The 22,300-nt window shown below is 40.6% G+C and overlaps 1 protein-coding gene across 4 annotated transcripts in view; it reads left to right on the top strand.

Moving 5' to 3' along the window:
* Positions 1–22,300, top strand: part of PLEKHA8 (pleckstrin homology domain containing A8) — a 95,403-nt gene that overhangs the window by 23,171 nt on the left and 49,932 nt on the right. For 2 of the 4 annotated variants that reach the window (XM_030857435.2, XM_060305470.1), the window contains exon 1: positions 1,045–1,460. The exons of the other annotated variants lie outside the window; for them this stretch is intronic. In XM_030857435.2, coding sequence (XP_030713295.1) covers positions 1,421–1,460 — 40 coding nt within the window. In that variant the 5' untranslated portion in view covers positions 1,045–1,420. Of the gene's footprint in view, positions 1–1,044; positions 1,461–22,300 lie in introns of those variants that run through there. 4 annotated transcript variants of the gene reach the window in all.

Here is a 22,300-nt window from a genome sequence, read left to right as displayed (position 1 = left end):
GACCTCCGCTTTCAAGAAGTAGTAATCACAGTTACGAGTTACACAGGCTCATCTTTCTTTAAAATTTTTAATTTTACATTTTTCGCATAATTTCAAAAGCAATACATGTTCATTGTCGATTTGGAAGAAACTGGAAAGCACTAGAGTTTCCAGTTAAAATAAAGGAGCCGAATTAAATTTGAACTAAAGGTAAACAACGAATTCATTGTTCTGTGTTTTTATTTGCTAAATCTGGTAACCTTACACTAAAGAAAAAGAAAGAAAGGAAAAAGATCTCTTGTAACGCCACCATCCAGAAATAATCATCTTAACATTTTGGTGCATGGTTTTGTGACATATGCCTAAAACAATTAGGATTCTATTGTATACTGTGTTTCGTAACCTGCTTTTACCACTGAAATCTATAGTTAACATTTTCCCTAGTCAAATATCCTTAGCACAGTCCTTTCTCACACTTTCATATGCATAGGAATCCCCCAAGAGATCTTGTTAAAATGCAAAGTTCGATTCGGGAGGTCCTGGGCTTGTGGCGAGATCCTACAATTCCGAGAAGCTCCTAGGTGATGTCAGTGCTGCCGTGCGCGGACCACACTTCCTGTAGCGAGGTTTTACAGTTTAGACAACATCTGTTTACGCTCGCTGGCCACCCACAGTATATTATCGTGAAATTCCCATCATCTCCGTACGCCTTATTGTTGGGTACCTCAATAGTCTTTAAGTGCGTAGGATTAATTAGCCTTGGAATAAGAATTGAATTCTGAAGACTAGAATCCAGGGGGCACCCTAAGGGGCCACGGTGGCTCCCAAACGTCTGGTGATGGAACCCATCTACGGCACCATTGAGTCAGGACTGTGTTGCACCGTTGTCCCAGAGGCCTTCCTCCTCCCTTCTCACCCTGCCTTTAGTCCCAAGCCTGCCTCCCAGGACTCATTTTCCCCGCGGGCCTCTCTCACTACATCAGCCATGGCGCCGGCGCCTCTAAACCCCGGGGTGGATTTTGGGAACAGACGCGCAAGCGGTGCACTGAGCATGCGCGAGCGGGCCTCGAGCTCCGTGGGTCGAGGACTCAGGTAGAGCGTCGTGGCGCCGCCAGCAACCAGCTCCTTCACTCGGGACATTTGGGTGGCTTCAGCCGCCCCTCGGACCCACCCAGTGCCTTGACCTCCTTGAGGACAGCGCGCCGGGCCCGCCGCGCCGGGCCACCGGCCGGCTGCGTCCTCACGTGCGGAGGCCGTCACAGTGACCCCGCCTCCGGGCCCGGGATGTGAGGCCCGCAGGGTGTCCCCGCACCGGGCCTAGGCGCCGGGAGTGGCCGGCTCGGCAGCGCCGGGCAATGGCCCTGCTGCCGGTGCTCCTCGCCTCCTGGGGCCTGGGGCAGTGAGGGGGCCGGCAGGCGAGGGCAAGGTGGCCGCGGGCGCCATGGAGGGGGTGCTGTACAAGTGGACCAACTATCTGAGCGGTGAGTGGGAGGCGTGCCAGGGTTCTGGTCCTTTGTCTGAGCCGCGGCAGGGTGGCGTCGGGACGCGCCTTCAGGGGGTCGGGGTCACGGTCCCTCCTGAGACCAGAGAGGCCTGCGCGGACCGGGAATGTTTCCCCACAGCAGTTCTATGTCTCCCGTGCTATACAGACACAGCCCCCTGTAGGGGCTGGGTGAGGGCCGTAGCTTTCCTCACTTCGAGGAAAGCTAAGAAATCCTGAGATGTGGGGTGACTTGAAAGGCACGATGCCCTCGGTGGCAGCGGGAGGGAGGCGCTGATTCCCGCAGTGGGGTCCTCTGGGAGTCTCGAATTCTGGCGAAGGAGCTGGTCTCAGAAGGTTTCAAATAAATGCCAGCAGTAACCTGGAATCCCAGAGGTGAAAGGTCCTTTTTCAAACAAAGTCCCCAGAGCAAGCACTTTCCCTTTGTCACCTGCAGAGTCATCCGAGTGCAGACCAAGGTATCAGAGTTACGTCTTAGTTCCAAAGTATGTACAAGGTTTTTGGTTTTCTCACTGGGCATTTCTTTTTGTTTTACAGACTCAGAAATTACCGTAAACTAGAACGCAATCATTAGCAACTCTTTTCTTGTCCCGCTGAGCAGAATGGCTTAAAAATAGTATCCCACCCCCTTTCCAATTTGTGGAAGTACTTCATGTTTTGAGAAGGTCATAACTATTTTTCAGCTGCGAATATGATTCAGGACGAGCATTTTCATAAATGAGTATATAAATAAAAGCCTTCTGTGTTCTGGAAACTGTGCTAGGCACTTTTTTGAAATTAAACTTTTTATTATGGGAAATGAGGTGGGCACTTAAAATTTTAATAGCAATGTATTTGAAATGAGAAACATTCCCAGTGTCTCTTAGAGTGGCAGAGATGTATTTTCCCATCCTAGGGGACCATAGGACAGTTTTTTTTAAGGTTGTAGTGTGATCCTCTGGGGGTGTTTTAAGGACATTTGTGTCTGGGAGGAGCAGTTGGCATAGTGACTGATGAGGTTCTAGAGCACAGCCAGAAGTGCACCTGTTGGGTATACCCAGAATCTCTTCCCTATGCGTAGTGTGGTTGCAAATGAGTTCTGTTTATTTTTCTTGTGATCATTAGTAGAAACTGAGTGAGGAGGGGTGTTTTAGAAGACTTGCCCTTTGCTTCAAGGACCTTCATTTGATGTCAAGAGATTGTATTTGATGTGGATGCCTCATGGCTGGACTCTGGTGAATGTCAGAGGCTAAGTTCTCTTAACCTAAAGGGAGGGTGCTTGATCAAGTAATTTGCTTTTGAGGTATCTCTAAGCTCTAAGATGTATAATCTTATGCCCTTGAATGAAATTTAGTCGCTGGTCTTGGTCTTTCCCCCCTTTCCATCACACACACCTTTTAACTTGTTTTCTTTCATCCTCAACACTCTTCCTTCTTTTGTTCCATCTCCCCTGCTCCTTTTTTTTTTTTTTTTTTTTGCCTCTTCTTTCTTCTTCTCCTCCTCCTTTATATAGAAGGTTTAGTCTCTTGGTACTGTACCTACTTCCTGGTCATGAAATATCTTTCTTTCCCCTTACTGTTTTTATGTATCCTTCAATAAAGCAAAATTTCTCTAGAAGGATCTTTTGGAATCTTTATCATGTGGTGCCTGTACCATCTGTTCTGTTGGAAAAGAGTCTACTTTTTTCTGCCCCAAGTAAGAGAAGTTAATTTTGTGAGTGATGCCATAGTGGAAGCCCTAAAGAAAAGGGGCGCTGGAGCCATTGCCAGAGATGACTGTCCTTACATCATGCTGCTTGTTCCCATGGCCCACAAGCCACCTCTCTGTGGACAAACTGTTCATAGAAGCCCATCACACTGGGTATACTTAGAATTACGGTTCAGCACATTCTCTTTCCTTAGGAGATACATTTACTTTGGAAAGGAACGGTAATAGTCTAGGAGGAGCAAATGCATTTTTGTTTCTTCCACCCTTTTATGCAAGTTAGTCTCCCCAAAAGAGCATAGTGTGAGTGTTAATGACAAGCTTTGACGAAGACATCACTAATTTTCTTCTCCTGAAGCTTGTTTTTAAAAGTAACATCTTTTTTCTTTTGGTTTTGCACATAGTAATTTAAAAATACATGTAATATCAGTCTAAGTTTTTGTTCATTTTGAATTTTTCTCCGAAGGGAGTACATGACCCGTTTGTGTAGTTTATTTCCGTCATGTCCACAGCTTGATATGGGATGCCTTATGTCCAAATTTGACTGGAGAGGTTAGGGAAACAGTTTATCAGCTGATCCTTTGAATCCTTGGTGGATGTTGTTAATTTCATTCACCAGCTACTGGTGTGCTGGGCTCTGTGCTAGGCACAGGGCAAAAACAAGACAAACACTGCTCCTGCCTTTCTTGAGCTTACAGTCTGGTGGGGGAGACAGACATTCATTGGATACATGGTTGGAAGCAAGTTCCAAGTGTGTGTGATTTGAGGGGAGAGGATGAGAGAGGCTAGTCTGTGTCGCTGGGTAAGGCTTCACTGAGGAAAAGATTTAAGCAGAGCCTGAAGGATAAACAGAAGCTGGGTAGGTGGTGAGGCCATAGCAGAAGTGCAGTGGGAGGCTATAAGGAAAAACTTTTTAGGCTCAGGGAATGTCAGTGTGAAGGCCCTAAAGCAGGAAAAAAACTGGTAAGTGTAAGGAAAGGAAAGAAGACCCACATGGCTGGAGAGCTGAGAAGAGGCTCCAACAAGACTGCAGGGATGGAGAGCAGGCCTGAAATTGCAGGACCCCATAGGCTGGTTTAAACACTGTGGAGTGATTGTGCATGCACGTGCATGTGTTTGCGTGTGTGTAAGAGAGAAATGGTGAGATTGTTTAAAAGCTCATTTTGGTTACATTTATTGTATTTTGCCAAATACTGTAGTTATTTTGTGAGCTTCTCTTGCCTCTTGAGTTAAACTGTTAGGTATCAATTACTGAAAGTTGGAAACATCCATCAAGCCCTGAGAATAGCAGCATCTAAATTGCTCGCATGAGTGTGCTGCTAAAATACAGAAAGAGAAAGGAAGAAAAGTCTCTTTTCCCTAATCTATTAGGCAAACTCAGGTACCCTGTGCTCCATCAGAGGAAAAGGAAAAAGAAAAAGAGCTTCTGTGTATTTTCTTCAACATGCTGAGCCATCCTGCCTTTTGTGCAGTAGAACATTGGATATTCTGGGATTTAGTGTCCAGCCCTCTCTTCACATATTAGAAGATTAAGCCCGGAATGGAAAGGGGGTGGATTAAACATTTTACAAACACCTGCATTGTATGAGACATAACACTAGGCACTGTAAGTTTGTTATTTGTATCTTTCAAGCCCTAAAAGTTAGTCAAGGGGTATTATACCTGCTTGGTTATACGTTAATGCTCTATACTAGAACACTAGTTGAGTCAAAGAGTCCTAAAGTCTAGTGCCGGCTGCCACTGCCAACTGCAGTCACTTTATCATTCTGAGCTTGAGTATCTTCCTCCATAAAAGTGATGAGATGTACCCATTAATAATTGTAAGAATAGTAAAAAAACAAAACCAAAAAAAAATACTTAACACTTCTAATGTTCTAGGCACTATTCTAAATATTTTACATGGATTAACTCATTTAATCTTCGCAGTAATTTTAGGAAGCAGTTGCCTTTATTATTCCCATTTTCCAGATGAAGACATTGAGGCACAGAAAGGTGGAGGAAGGAACTAGCCCAAGGTTGCACAGTTAGTAAGTGGCTCCAGTGTCTGTTTTCCATTCATTACATAATACTTGTAAAGGTCCTTCCTGCTTGATCGTTATATAATTCTAGCTGATTCATAATGTGCCTATATTTAAAGTATGTCGACCTAGAATAGCAGACTTTATTTGGGGGTGGGAGGTGGGGAGGAATTCAGGAGTACGGAGGACTTTGCCTGGTGTTGTGCATATGTTTTGTCACAATGAAATTTTCTGAGCTGTGCTCTGAGCTTTCTACTTTCAGTTTTAGGTCCCTTTCCTGCCCACTCAGCACACAGGAGGGCTTCTGCCATGAGCTCTAGCCGGTTGCAGGCTTCTTGGGCCCTTCCAGTGCAGTAAAACACAAGCACATTGCAGCACTGCATTCCAAAAATAACAAAAGCTTGCATCATGCTCACCAGATGGTTGTCTAAGGAGGTGCTATAATTTTGCTTACCCCCCCAGGTGGAAGAAGGTGATGCTTGTTCATATATGTTTGTACTGTGTAAACAGTGCCAAGAGGCCATCTGGAATGTGAGTGATTCAGAGCAAGATTCTCATGGTCTCACAACCACTAGTCAACCTTTTTTTTTTTTTTTAACATCTTTACTGAGATATGAATTAACCTCTCATGAATTTCACCCATTTAAATAAAATATACTAGTCAAGGGCTTCCCTGGTGGCACAGTGGTTGAGAGTCCGCCTGCCGATGCAGGGGACACGGGTTCGTGCCCCGGTCCGGGAAGATCCCACGTGCCGTGGAGCGGCTGGGCACGTGAGCCTTGGCCACTAAGCCTGCGCGTCCGGAGCCTGTGCTCCACGACGGTAGAGGCCACAACAGTGAGAGGCCCACGTACCGCAAAAAAAAAAACACACAAAAAAGATTAAAGTATACTAGTCAATGGTTTTTAATATATTTACAGTGTATAACCATCACCACAATCAATTTTAAAACATTTGCATTATCCTAAAAAGAAATACCCATTATCAACCATTCCCCCCACCCCCTCTTGCCCTTGACAACCACTAATTTGTCTGTATAAATTTGCCTATTCCAGACATTTCATATAAATGGAATCATACATTATGTGGTCTTTTGTGACTGGCTTCTTTTACCTACTGTGATGTTTTTTTGGATTCATCAGTGTTGTAGCATGTATCAGTACTTCATTCCTTTTTATTAACAAATAATTTTCTATTGTATGTATATATCATTTTGATTGTTCATCAACTGATGAACATTTGGGTTGCTCCATTCTTTTGGTTATTATGAGTAATGGTGCTGTGAACATTTGTGTCACGTTTCTGTGTGGACGTGTTTTCATTTCTCTTGAATATAAACCTAGGAGTAGAATTGTGGGGTCATGTGGTAACTCTTTAACAGTTTGGGGAACTGCTAAACTTTTCCAAAGTGGCTACACCATTTTACATTATTGTTAGTAATGAAAGAAGTTTCCTGTTTCTTCACAGCCTCGCCAACATTTGTTATTGTCTGTCTCTTTTATTATATCTATCCTCGTGAGTGTGAAGTGGTAGCTCAGTGTGGTTTATATTTCCCTAATGACTAATGATGTTGATCATCATTTCATGCGTTTATTTAGCCATTTGTACATCTTCTTTGGAGAAATGTCTATTTACATCCTTTGCCCATTTGTTAATTGGGTTATTTTTTCATTATGGAATTGTTAGGGCTCTTTATTCTAGATACAAGTTCCTTATCATATATTATTTGCAAATATATTTTCCTGTTCTGTAGATTGTCTTTCACTTTCTTATGGTGTCATTTGCAGCACAAAAGTTTTAAATTTTGACGTCTAGTTTATCAGTTTTTTTCTCTTATTGCTTGTGCATTTAGTGTCAAATCTTAAACCTTTGCCTAACCCTAGGTCCTATTTTTTTTTCTAAAATTTTTTTGTAGTTTAGCTCTTACTTAATCTCCCTGAGCCTCAGTTTTGTGACAGCAAGAATAATAGCCATACTAGGTTTGTTATAAAGGTGAAATGGATCGCATATATGAATGTGCCTTGTACATAATTCACTTCAGGTTAGGTTTTCCTGGTTAATGATACCAGGGAAAAAATCAGTTTGTACTGCCTCTGTGTGAATTGTGGCTCCTTGTGGTTTGTGAGAGTATATGTATCCTGAATTCCTTAAATTGTCCTTTTGGAAGTTGGAGGGGTATAAATTATAAAGGAAAAGATGCAAATAACCCATCAGAATTTTGGAAGTGACTCTACAGTCCTATGACAGTCATCCTTGTGGATGAATGGTGATTACAGATCATGTAATTCTGTGTACCACTGGTATGTACTTTTGCTCCCAGCAAAAATTAATTAATAATTTGTTAAGGAACATAAGAGATGTGAAACCATTGCCTCATTGCCACTGCATCAAAAGAAATACCCATCTTCCCCTTGATTCTGATGTGTGATGTGACTGGAGATACTAGGAGTGATCCATGGAGTATTATGTGATTGAAGTGGTCTGTTGATGGAAGAAGCCTGGGTACCATTGTTCTCAGACTGTACTCTCAGTGTTTAATCCTCACCACTTCCTGTTACGATTACTTTTATCTTATTTAGAATTGAGCAAAAAAGCTAGTTAAATTCCGTTAGGAATAGATTTGAGACCCAAAAAACCAGCAGTGGAGCTATTTTTGTATGCAAGACAGATGAATGAGACAATAGGGAAGGTGAGTCCAAAAATTACCATGATGGTTGGGCATTTTTCTCCCCAGATCCATTTTCAAGTTGGCCTTGGAGGGTATAAAAGTACCAGGAGAGAAGGAGAAATGGATAATACAGAGTTAGCCAGAGAGAGGGCTGACCGTTCTCAGTATTCCTATCACATCAGAGGAAGCAAAATACCATTTGCTTGAGAATCTATTCCATGTCCTTCAGGTAGAATTGTTCCTATATAGTCCAAGACAAGGATGGCTCTGTTTTGATCATTAGATATCAGAGAAATGGTTTCAGCAATCTACTTTTAACATGGTCTAATAGCCCCCAGTCAATCAATCTTTCATTTACTGAGAATAAATGATTAAAAAACACTGCTTATCAACTTCTTACCAGACCCTATGTGGGTTGTTGGGAATACTGTTTTGAGTACAACATGATCCTTGTTCTCAAGGAGGTCATAGTCTAGTGAACATCTTTCTCAACTACAAAAATGCCCTTCCAGATAAATTTGTGATTTTGACCTTGAAGCTTCTATGTGGTTATTCTGAGACTGGCTTGACAAGGCTTAGAGGGACCACATTGCATATAGCTGGTCCCTAGGTGTAGTTAGATGTTACCTATCACCCTCGGGTGTCTTTACTGGAATTTTAAAGGCAAATTTGGGGCACCCCTGACCAGTAATGTTAGTCTTTGGTCATCCAGGTTGACACCACAGATGTCCTGTTGCTTTTCTGCCTCTGCTGGCCAGTATTTACAACTTGGATGGAGTCCAGCCGTTCAACTTCTGAGGCCAGTATAAGCCGCCAAAAATTAAGAGAAGAAAGTAAGAAAGTGAGGAAGGTGTAAAACTTGAGGAGACAGGCATACCTTTGTCAAGAAAAATGTAGAGAATCCTTTTTCAGGAGTGGTCAGGGAAGACTTCATGGAAAAGGAGGGACCAAAGGGTGGGTGGGATTGGCCTGGACAGAAAGAGTAAGGTGTGAGGGAACAGAAGGAACCCTCAATGAAGAAACCAGCAGGACTAAAAAGGAGGGTTCTTTTCTGGGAGCAGGAGGTTATACTGGGGTGTTGTTAGGATGGGATTAGATTATTAAACCAAGCCAAGCCTGAGAGTTTCAAGTTGGTATTGTAGGGAATCTCTAGGGGTTTCTAAATAGGAGGTAAGGACAGGTAGAAACAGTACTTCAGGAAGATTCGGCCATCTGAAACATGATAAGGGAAGAGGGAAGGTTGAAATACAAGGGCAAGATGATGTGGGAAGGCAAGAGGGGAGGCATTGTTCCCCATTTCACAGATGAATAAACCAAGGTCACGTGCTAAACACTTCACTTAGAACAATACTGCAAATAAGTCCTGAGCCAGGTCTGCCTGACCCCATGTCCTTTCCATGACTTCATGCCCTGGTGTGGGCACCGTGGAACATTTGAAGCCGGAAGTAGAAATGAGGGTGATTGGGTAGGATTTAAGGATTGACCTGGAGGAATAGGGCAGAAGTGACCCTCAGGCTTGGAGCTAAGATGATAAGAGAATGCTGGGTTTGTTAAGAGAGACAGTGTAGTCTGAAGGAAGATGACATATTAAACCTTGGATACTCAGTTTAGTTCATCTCTCTCTCCAGTTTATAAACTGGAAAATAATGCCCAAAGGACTTAAATGACATGCTCAAGATGGCACATCTGCGACCAGCACTCACCCGCCTGAGAGGCTTGTCTGCTAAGCTGCCAGGGTGGGTGGGGGCTGGGAGCTGGGAGCTGAGGCTCGGGCTTTGGAGGTCAGACCCCAGGGAGAGGACTGGGGTTGGCTGTGTGAACACAGCCTGAAGGGGGCTAGTGCGCCGCAGCTAGCCAGGAGGGAGTCCGGGAAACAGTCTGGACCTGCCTAAGAGGCACGAGACCATTGTTCCAGGGTGTGTGAGGAGAGGGGATTCAGAGCACCACCTAAACGAGCTCCAGAGACGGGCGGGAGGCACAGCTAACAGTGCGGACCCCAGAGACGGGCATGAGGCGCTAAGGCTGCTGCTGCAGCCACCAAGAAGCCTGTGTGCGAGCACAGGTCACTCTCCACACCTCCCCTCCCGGGAGCCTGTGCAGCCGGCCACTGCCAGGGTCCCGTGATCCAGGCACAACTTCCCCAGGAGAATGCACAGCGCGCCTCAGGCTGGTGCAACGTCATGCCGGCCTGTGCTACCGCAGGCTCGCCCCGCACTCCATACCCCTCTCTCCCTGCGGCCTGAGTGAGCCAGAGCCCCCTAATAAGCTGCTACTTTAACCCTGTGCTCTCTGAGCGAAGAACAGACACTCTCAGGCGACCTACACTCAGAGGGGGGGCCAAATCCAAAGCTGAACCCCAGGAGCTGTGCAAACAAAGAAGAGAAAGGGAAATCTCTCCCAGCAGCCTCAGGAGCAGCGGATTAAATCTCCACAATCAACTTGATGTACCCTGCATCTCTGGAATACCTGAATAGACAATGAATCATCCCAAATTGAGGAAGTGGACTTTGGGAGCAAAGACATATATTTTTTCTCCATTTTTCTCTTTTTGTGAGTGTGTATGTATATGCTTCTGTGTGTGATTTTGTCTGTATAGCTTTGCTTTTACCATTTGTCCTAGGGTTCTGTCTGTCCTTTTTTTTTTAGTATAGTTTTTAGCGCTTGTTATCATTGGTGGATTTGTTTTTTGGTTTGGTTGCTTTCTTCTTTCTTTCTTTCTTTTTAATTATTTAAAAACAATTTTTAATATTTTTTTTATTTTAATAACATTCTTTTATTTTATTTCATTTTATTTTATCTTTTTCATTCTTTCTTTCTTTTGTTCTCCCTTTTATTCTGAGCCGTGTGGATGACAGGCTCTTGGTGCTCCCCCCAGGCATAAGGGCTGTGCCTCTGATGTGGGAGAGCCAAGTTCAGGACATTGGTTCACCAGAGACCTCCCAGCTCCACGTAATATCAAACGGCAAAAACCTCCCAGAGATCTCCATCTCAAAGCCAAGACCCAGCTCCACTCAACGACCAGCAAGCTACACTGCTGGACACCCTATGCCAGACAACTAGCAAGACAGGAATACAGCCCCACCCATTAGCAGAGAGGCTGCCTAAAATCATAATAAGGTCAGACACCCCAAAACACACCACCAGATGTGGACCTGCCCATCAGAAAGACAAGATCCAGCCTCATCCACCAGAACACAGGCACTGGTCCCCTCCTGCAGGAAGCCTACACAATGCACTGAACCAACCTTACTCACTGGGGCAGACACCAAAAACAACGGGAACTACGAACCTGCAGCCTGCAAAAAGGAGACTCCAAAAACAGTAAGTTAAGCAAAATGAGAAGACAGAGAAACACACAGCAGATGAAGGAACAAGGTGAAAACCCACCAGACCTAACAAATGAAGAGGAAAGAGGCTGTCTACCTGAGAAAGAATTCAGAATAATGATAGTAAAGATGATCCAAAATCTTGGAAATAGAATGGAGAAAATACAAGAAACGTTTAACAAGGACCTAGAAGAACAAAAGAGCAAACAAACAATGATGAACAATACAATAAATGAACTAAAAATTTCTCAAGAAGGGATCAATAGCAGAATAACTGAGGCAGAAGAACGGATAAGTGACCTGGAAAATAAAATACTGGAAATAACTACTGCAGAGCAGAATAAAGAAAAAAGAATGAAAAGAATTGAGGACAGTCTCAGAGACCTCTGGGACAACATTAAATGCACCAACATTTGAGTTATAGGGGTCCCAGAAGAAGAAGAGAAAAAGAAAGGTACTGAGAAAATATTTTAAGAGATTATAGTTGAAAACTTCCCTAATATGGGAAAGGAAATAGGTAATCAAGTCCAGGAAGCACAGAGAGTCCCATACATGATAAATCCAAGGAGAAACATGCCAAGACATATTAATCAAACTATCAAAAATTAAATACAAAGAAAAAATATTAAAAGCAGCAAGGGAAAAACAACAAATAACATACAAGGGAATCCCCATAAGGTTAACAGCTGATCGTTCAGCAGAAACTCTGCAAGCCAGAAGGGAGTGGCAGGACATATTTAAAGTGATGAAAGGGAAAGACCTACAACCAAGATTACTCTACCCAGCAAGGATCTCATTCAGATTTGATGGAGAAATTAAAACCTTTACAGACAAGCAAAAACTAAGAGAATTCAGCACCACCAAACCAGCTTTACAACAAATGCTAAAGGAACTTCTCTAGGCAGGAAACACAAGAGAAAGAAAAGACCTACAATAACAAACCCAAAACAATTAAGAAAATGGTGACAGGAACATACATATCAATAATTACCTGAAATGTAAATGGATTAAATGCTCCAACCAAAAGACATAGACTGGCTGAATGGATACAAAAACAAGACCCGTATATATGCTGTCTAAGAGACACCCACGTCAGACCTAGGGACACATACAGACTGAAAGTGAGGGAATGGAAAAAGATATTCCATGCAAATGGAAATCAAAAGTAAGCTGGAGTAGCAATGCAATTCTCATATCAGACAAAATAGATTTTAAAACAAAGACTATTACAAGAGACAAAGAAGGACACTACATAATGATCAAGGGATCAATCGAAGAAGAAGATATAACAACTGTAAATATTTATGCACCCAACATAGGAGCACCTCAATACATAAGGCAAATACTAACAGCCATAAAAGGGGAAATCGACAGTAACACATTCATAGTAGGGGACTTTAACACCCCACTTTCGCCAATGGACCGATCATCCAAAATGAAAATAAACAAGGAAACAGAAGCTTTAAATGATACATTAAACAAGACAGACTTAATTGATATTTATAGGACATTCCATCCAAAAACAACAGAATACACTTTCTTCTCAAGTACTCATGGAACATTCTCCAAGATAGATCATATCTTGGGTCACAAATCAAGCCTTGGTAAGTGTAAGAAAATTGAAATCGTATCAAGTATCTTTTCTGACCACAACGCTATGAGACTAGACATCAATTACAGGAAAAAAGTCTGTAAAATACACAAACACATGGAGGCTAAACAATACACTACTTAATAACGATGAGATCACTGAAGAAGTCAAAGAGGAAATCAGAAAGCACCTAGAAACAAATGACCATGAAAACATGACAAGCCAAAACCTATGGGATGCAGCAAAAGCAGTTCTAAGAGGGAAGTTTATAGCAATACAATCCTACCTTAAGAAACAAGAAACATCTCAAATAAACAGCCTAACCTTACACCTAAAGCAATTAGAGAAAGAACAAAAAAACCCCAAAGTTAGCAGAAGGAAAGAAATCGTAAAGATCAGATCAGAAATAAATGAAAAAGAAATGAAGAAAACGATAGCAAAGATCAATAAAACTAAAAGCTGGTTCTTTGAGAAGATAAACAAAATTGATAAACCATTAGGCGCACTCATCAATAAAAAAACCGGAAAAGATTCAAATCAATAGAATTAGAAATGAAAAAGGAAAAGTAACAACTGACCCTGCAGAAATACAAAGGATCATGAGAAATTACTACAGGCAACTATGTGCCAATAAATGGACACCCTGGAAAAAAAGGACAAATTCTTACAAAAGCACAACATTCTGAGACTGAACCAGGAAGAAATAGAAAATATAAACAGACCAATCACAAGCACTGAAATTGAAACTGATTAAAAATCTTCCAACAAACAAAAGCCCAGGACCAGATGGCTTCACAGGCGATTTCTATCAAACATTTAGAGATGAGCTAGCACCTATCATTCTCAAACTCTTCCAAAATATAGCAGAGGGAGGAACACTCCCAAACTCATTCTACGAGGCCACCATCACCCTGATACCAAAACCAAACAGAGATGTCACAAAGAAAGAAAAGTACCGGCCAATATTACTGATGAACATAGATGCAAAAATCCTCAACAAAATACTAGCAAACAGAATCCAACAGCACATTAAAAGGATCATACACCATGATCAAGTGGGGTTTATCCCAGGAATGCAAGGATTCTTCAATATATGCCAATCAATCAACGTGATACACCGTATTAACAAATTGAAGGAGAAAAACCATATGATCATCTCAATAGATGCAGAGAAAGCCTTCGACAAAATTCACCACCCATTTATGATAAAAACCCTCCAGAAAGTAGGCACAGAGGGAACTTACCTCAACATAATAAAGGCCATGTATGACAAACCCACAGCCAACATCGTCCTCAATGGTGAAAAACTGAAAGCATTTCCACTAAGATCAAGAACAAGACAAGGTTGCCCACTCTCACCACTCTTCTTCAACATAGTTTTGGAAGTTTTAGCCACAGCAATCAGAGAAGAAAAAGAAATAAAAGGAATCCAAATCAGAAAAGAAGAAGTAAAACTGTCACTGTTTGCAGATGACATGATACTATACGTAGAGAATCCTAAAGATGCTACCAGGGAACTACTAGAGCTAATCAGTGAATTTGGTAAAGTAGCAGGATACAAAATTAATGCACAGAAATCTCTTGCATTCCTATACACTAATGATGAAAAATCTGAAATAGAAATTAAGAAAACACTCCCATTTACCATTGCAACAAAAAGAATAAGATACAAGGAATAAACCTACCTAAGGAGACAAAAGACCTATATGCGGAAAACTATAAGACACTGATGAAAGAAATTAAAGATGATACAAGTAGATGGAGAGATATACCATGTTTTTAGATTGGAAGAATCAACATTGTGAGAATGACTATACTACCCAAAGCAATCTAAGATTCAATGCAATCCCTATCAAACTACCACTGGCATTTTTCACAGAACTAGAACAAAAAATTTCACAATTTGTATGGAAACACTAAAGACCCCGAATAGCCAAAGCAATCTTGAGAAAGAAAAACAGAGCTGGAGGAATCAGGCTCCCTGACTTCAGATTATACTACAAAGCTACAGTAATCAGGACAGTATGGTACTGGCACTAAAACAGAAATATAGATCAATGAAACAGGATAGAAAGCACAGAGATAAACCCATGCACATATGGTCACCTTATCTTTGATAAAAGAGGCAAGAATATACAATGGAGAAAAGACAGCCTCTTCAACAAGTGGTGCTGGGAAAACTGGACAGCTACATGTAAAAGAATGAAATTAGAGCACTCCCTAACACCATACACAAAAATAAACTCAAAATGGATTAGAAACCTAAATGTAAGGCCAGACACTATCAAACTCTTAGAGGAAAACATAGGCAGAACACTCTATGACATAAATCACAGCAAGATCCTTTTTGACCCACCTCCTAGAGAAAGGGAAATAAAAACAAAAATAAACAAATTGGGCCTAATGAAACTTCAAAGCTTTTGCACAGCAAAGGAAACCATAAACAAGATGAAAAGACAACCCTCAGAATGGGAGAAAATATTTGCAAATGAAGCAAGTGACAAAGGATTAATCTCCAAAATTTACAGGCAGCTCATGCAGCTTAATAACAAAAATGAAAACAACCCAATCCAAAAATGGGCGGAAGACCTAAATAGACATTTCTCCAAAGAAGATATACAGAGTGCCAGCAAACACATGAAAGGGTGCTCAACATCACTAATCATTAGAGAAATGCAAATCAAAACTGCAATGATGTATCACTTCACACCAGTCAGAATGGCCATCATCAAAAAGTCTACAAAGAATAAATGCTGGAGAGGGTGTGGAGAAAAGGGAACCCTCTTGCACTGTTGTTGGGAATGTAAATTGATACAGCCACTATGGAGAACAGTATGGAGGTTCCTTAAAAAACTAAAAATAGAACTACCATATGACCCAGCAATCCCACTACTGGGCATATACCCTGAGAAAACCATAATTCAAAAAGAGTCATGTCCCACAATGTTCATTGCAGCACTATTTACAATAGCCAGGACATGGAAGCAGCCTAAATGTCCATCGACAGATGAATGGATAAAGAAGATGTGGCACATAGTATACAATGGAATATTACTCTGCCATAAAAGGAAACGAAATTGAGCTATTTGTAGTGAGGTGGATGGACCTAGAGTCTGCCATACAGAGTGAAGTAAATCAGAAAGAGAAAAACAAATACTGTATGCTAACACATATATATGGAATCTAAAAAAAAATAAAAACATGGTCATGAAGAACCTAGGGGCAAGATGGGAATAAAGATGCAGACCTACTAGAGAATGGACTTGAGGACAAGGGGAGGGGGAACAGTAAGCTGGGACAAAGTGAGAGAGTGGCATGGTCATATATACACTACCAAATGTAAAATAGATAGCTAGTGGGAAGCAGCCGCACGGCACAGGGAGATCAGCTCAGTGCTTTGTGACCACCTAGAGGGGTGGGAGGGTGGGAGAGAGGGAGACGTAAGAGGGAAGAGATATGTGGACATATGTATATGTATAACTGATTCACTTTGTTATAAAGCAGAAACTAACACCATTGTTAAGCAATTATACTCAAAGATCTTAAAAAAGGATGGCACATCTGGATGTTATGAGTCTGAACTTTAAGCAAAGTTTCCTGACTATTTTTTTGAGTAAGGTGATGGTGGGACATATTAGAGGGCATTGCCTAGAACAAATAAATAAAACAAATATCTAGTTTGGTAGCCCAAAGCTCACACAAAAGAGGTGACTAACAGAAGATTTTAAAGAGAATTTGGTATCATATATTGCAGTTATAGTCTCCTCACCATCTGCATGCCTGACTCTCCAGAAGACTGTCACTCTTTGAGGGCTGGCATTTTCTTTTTTCTAAATCTCCATTCCTGGAAAATTATAAGTGCTCAAAAAAAAAATGCTTTCTAAGCTAATTAATGGTAAATTAAGGAGCCTATAATTTAGCTAATGCTTGGTTATTATCTGTTACTATTAGGGGTGCGTCGTCTTCTTTCCTCCCCAGCTGTAGCAAAACTCTTACTGACTGACCTGACAAAGAAACCCAAAGCTTTGTTATCTGCTGTCCTGTCTGGAGCTCCCCAAGGGAAGCTTAGTCATGATGGAGGGCTCTGATGAGGTAGAGTATAGCTGAACACCCAGGGCTGGACAGTGGACAGTACCAAGGCCATGGAGATCAAAGGTCAATAACTGAGCTTTGTTTCAATTTTAAAATGGTAGATTTTTTTCACCTTTAACATATAGATATAACATTCATAATATGTGAGGTATAATCATCATATAATTATATGGATTATGAACACAGCAACCATAATTAGTGGTGAATAAATTAAGTCTTGACTCACCACTTGAGAAAGATTGTCAATCCTATCAAGAAATTTAATCTTCCTTTGTATTCTTGACATTAGTTATTTTCTCATGATTATAAGAAAGAATTGTTTCCTGTTTGTCTGTATTAAGATAGAGGTTTACAGGTTTTGAAAGCTGAAGGAGACTACTAGAGACTGTTAAACTCATGCTTTAATTTTGTAGAAAAGGAAACTAAAGCCAAAAGAAGTTAGGGACTTAATCAACCCTTTTGCTTCTCTTGTTCTATACCTGCTTAATTATAGTCACTAGTTTTTTCTTCTTATGGCTGATGAAATAGCACCTTTCCTTCACTTTTTTCTTTTCTTTTGGCCTAAGTTTCTGTAATGGATTTTTTTTTTTTTTTTTTTTTTTTGCAGTACGCGGCCTCTCACTGTTGTGGCCTCTCCTGTTCCAGAGCACAGGCTCCGGATGCACAGGCTCAGCGGCCATGGCTCACGGGCCCAGCCGCTCCGCGGCATGTGGGATCTTCCCAGACCGGGGCACGAACCCGTGTCCCCTGCATCGGCAGGCAGACTCTCAACCACTGTGCCACCGGGGAAGCCCTGTAATGGATTTTAAAATTTTTTTTATTTTTTGACCACACTGCATGGCATGAGGGATCTTAGTTCCCCAGCCATGGATCAAACCCATGCCCCCTGCAGTGGAAGCATGGAGTCTTAACTACTGGACTGCCAGGGAAGTCCCATGTAATGGATTTAAATAGCTCCTTCTCATGTTTTTCTGCATTTGTACATGGCAACATTTCATTATGGATTTTTTAAAGTTCACGGTGTGTAAATGTTTTATTTTTATCTGTATTTTCTTTTTCTGTTTAACAGTAAGATTGTAAACTTCTGGTTTCTCATAACACCTAATCAGCAAAAGTTTTGAAAAGGCTCTGATGGGTTTACAGGAAGAATGATGTACCCTAACATGAGGCTGACTAACATGAGGTTTCACTAAGTGGGCATCCCACTACTTGTTCTATTTGAATGTTGTTTTGGGGCCAACATAGAGTAAGCCCACTGTACCCTCTCTCCCACTGATTACAATTAAAAGCTCAGAACAAAGTACTAAAAGCAAGTGCTTGAGGACTCTGAAAAGTATAACAACAGGCAGACTGGGGAGGGAAGACAAAACTTGAATGATCAACATGATAAAGATCAACACTCTTGAAACAAACAGAAAGGCAGAGATTCTTGGCAGAGAAATATAAACTATTCAAAAGGACTAAAAGGTGGCTTCCCTGGTGGCACAGTGTTTGAGAATCTGCCTGCCAGTGCAGGGGACATGGGTTCGAACCCTGGTCCAGGAGGATCCCACGTGCCGCGGAGCAACTAAGCCTGTGCGCCACAACTACTGAGCCTGTGCTCTAGAGCCCACAACCCACAACTACTGAGCCCACATGCCACAGCTATGGAAGCCCGCATGCCTAGAGCCCATGCTCCGCAACAGGAGAAACCACAGCAATGAGAAGCCTGCTCGCCACAACCAGAGAAAAGCCCGCACACAGCTACGAAGACCCAATGCATCCAAAAAAAATATAATAAAATAAATAAATTTATGAAAAAATAGGGCTAAAAGGACATTTTTGAACTGAAAAGTACAATATCTGAAAAAAATTTTTAATCATTCGGTAGATTGGCTTAGTAGAATGCAAATGCAGATGACACAGGAAAGAATCAGTGAACTTGAATAAATCAATAGAAAGTATCTAGTCTGAAGAACAGAGAGAAAAAAGATTGGGAAAAAATGAATAAAAACTCAGGGACTTGTGGGACAATAACAAAAGGTCTAACATTCTGGCACTGGAGAAAGGAGAAGGGGAAAGGGGAAAGAAATTGGTGAAGAAAAGTGGTTTGAAAAAATAGTAACTGAAAATTTCCCAAATTAGGTAAAAGCTACAAATGTACAGATTCAAGAAGCTCAGCAAACTCCAAGCAGTATAAACTCAAAGAAAGACATACCCACACACAACATAATGAAACTGCCGAAAGCTAAAAAAAAAATCTTAAAAGCAGCAAGAGTAGAAAGACACAATACATATAGGGAAACAACAATTTCAATATCTGGGATTTCTTTTCAGAAAGCATAGAGGCTAGAAGAAAGTGGAACAACATCTTTAAAGTGCTGAAAGAAAGGAATTGTCAACACAGCATTCTATATCCAATGAAATAGTATTCAAGGGTTACGGCAAAATAAAAATATCCTTAGATGAAGGAAAATTGTAATAAGGCATTTCTTTAAGCTGAGGGGAAGTGGTAATGGGGGAAGTTAGAACATCAGGATTAAAGGAAGAGCAACAGAAATGATAAATATCTTGGTAAATATAATAGACTTTTTCTCCTTTTAATTCTTTAAAATGTGTATGACTATTGGAAGCAAAAACTGTAACATTGTCATTGGGGATATAGTGTTCACTGGATGTATATGTAATATATATGATAACTATAATAAAGTTGGAAGGCTGAAAGGACTTATATGGTTTTAGGTTTGTATGTTTTACTTGAAATGATAAAACAATACTAAATAGGCTGAAAGTTAGATATGTATTTCATAAGCCCTAGAGCAACTAATGAAAAAATACCAAGAGATACAGCAAAAACTCCAATAGATAAATTAAAATGGATTCGTACAACCTGAAAGAAGGCAGAAAAGGGAGGAACAAAGTAACCCTGCACCCCCCCCAAAAAAAACCAGGAAACAATAAAAAATAATAAAATATTGTCCCTAATTCCAACCATATTGATATCTATATCTATATCTATTAAGTGTAAGTGGTCTAAACAGATGAAGTAAAAGATACAGATGGTCAGGGGAAAAAAAGAAGACCGAACTATATGCTGTCTATGAGAAGAGATCAAGAGAGATTGAAAGTAAAAGTATATATGAACAGATGTAAAAATTCTCAGCAAAATATTAGCAAACTGAGTCCAAAAAATATAAAAAGAATTGTACACCATGACCAATTAGAATTGATCCAGGATATGCAAGGCTGGTTCAAATTTAAAAATCAATCTATCACATCAACAGACTAAAAAAGAAGAACCACACGATCGTATCAATAGATGCAGAAAAGGCATTTGGCAAATCACCCACTCATGATAAAAACTCAGTAAAATAGGGATAGAGGAGAACTTTCTCAACTTGATAAAGACTAGCTACAAAAAACCTACAGCTGACATCATACTTAATGGTGAGAACCTAGAAACTTTTCCACTAAGATCAGGTACAAAGGAAGGATGTCCTCCCTCATCACTCCTTTTTAACCTCATACTGGAAGTCCTTTCTAATACAGTAAGGCAAGAAAAGGAAATTAAAACTACACAGATTTGGAGGACTTCCCTGGCGGTCCAGTGGTTAAGACTCCACATCCCAATGCAAGGGGCACAGGTTAGGTCCCTGGTCAGGGAACTAAGATCCTGCATGCTGTACGGAATGGCCAAACAAACAAACAAACAAAAAAGTATACAGATTCTGAAGGAAGACATAAAACTGTCTTTGTTCACCAATGATATGATCGCCTATGTAGAAAATCTGAAAGAACTGACGAAAAAACTGGTACGAATAAGTGATTATAGCAAGGTTGCAGGATACAAAGTTACTGTGCAAAAGTCAATTGCTTTCCTGTATACTGACAATGAACAAGCAGAATTTGAAATTCAAAACACAATATCTTCACATTAGCACCCCTAAAAATAAAAGACTTAGGTATAAATCTAACAACATATAGGCAAGATCTGTATGAGGAAAACTATGAAACTGGTGAATGAAATCAAAGAAACTTTAAATAAATGGAGAGATATTCCATGTTCATGAATAGAAATAATGTTGTCAAGATTTCAGTTCTTACCAACTTGATCTATAAATTCAATGCAATCCCAGTGAAAAATCCCAGAAAGTTATTTTATGGATGTCAACAAACTGATTCTAAAGTTTATTTGGAGGGTTGGGGGCGGGTAAAAGACCCAGAATAGCCAACACGGTATTGAAGGAGAAGAACAAAGTTGAAAGACTGACGCTACCTGACTTCAAGACTTACTATAAAGCTACAGTAGTCAGTATTGTGTGGTACTGGTGAAATAATAGACAAATAGATCCATGTAACAAAGTAGAAAGCCCTGAAGTACACCCGCATAAATACAATCAACTGATCTTTGACAAAGGAGCAAAGGCAGTACAATGGAGCAAAGATAGTGTCTTCAACAAATGGTACTGGAACAATTGGACTTTTATATGCAAAAAAATGAATCTAGACACAGACCTTACACACTTCACCAAAATTAATTCAAAATGGATCACAGATCTAATTGTAAAATGCAAAACTATGAAACTCTTAGAAGATAGTGTTGGAGAAAATCTAGATGACCTTGGGTATTTTGATGCCTTTTTCAATAAAATCCCAAAGACACAGTCCATGAAATAAATAATTGATAAGCTGGACTTCATTAAAGTTAAAAACTTTTGCTCTGTGAAAGACAATATCAAGAGAATTAGAAGACAAATAACAGACTAAGAGAAAGTATTTGTAAAAGACATTGGATAAAAGGACTGTTACCCAAAATACACAAAAAACTCTTAAAACTCAACAATAAGAGAACAAAGAACCCAATCTAAAAATGGGTGAAAGACCCTAACAGACACCTCACCAAAAAGATATACAGATGGCAAATAAGCATAGGAAAACTAGCTCCACATCATATGTCATCAAGAAAATGCAAATTAAAGCAACGATGAGCTACCACTACACACCTGTTAGAATGGACAAAATCCAGAACACTGACAACACCAAATGCTGACAAGGGTGTGAAGCAACAGGAGCTCTCAAACATTGCTGATGGGAATGCAAAGTGGTGATGGCCACTTTAGAACAGTTTGGTGGTTTCTTACAAAACTAAACATACTCCTACCATATGATTCAGTGAATTCACTCCTTGGTATTTATCCAAAGGAACCAAAAACTTAGGTCTACACAAAAACTTACGTTCACACAAAAACTTACGTTCACACAAAAACCTGCACAAGGATCTTTATAGCAGCTTTATTCATAGTTGCCAAAACTTGGAAGCAAGCAAGATATCTTTTAGTAGGTGAATGTATAAACAAACTGTGGTACATCCAGAAAATGGAATATTATTAAACACTTAAAAGACATGAGCTATTGAGCCATGAAAAGACCTGTATGAACCTTAAATATTACTAAGTGAAAGAA

This window comes from Globicephala melas, chromosome 9 (assembly GCF_963455315.2).
Source record: "Globicephala melas chromosome 9, mGloMel1.2, whole genome shotgun sequence".
NCBI lineage: Eukaryota > Metazoa > Chordata > Mammalia > Artiodactyla > Delphinidae > Globicephala > Globicephala melas.
Note: the sequence above shows the minus strand (reverse complement) of the source record. Positions and strands in the feature narration are given on the sequence as shown.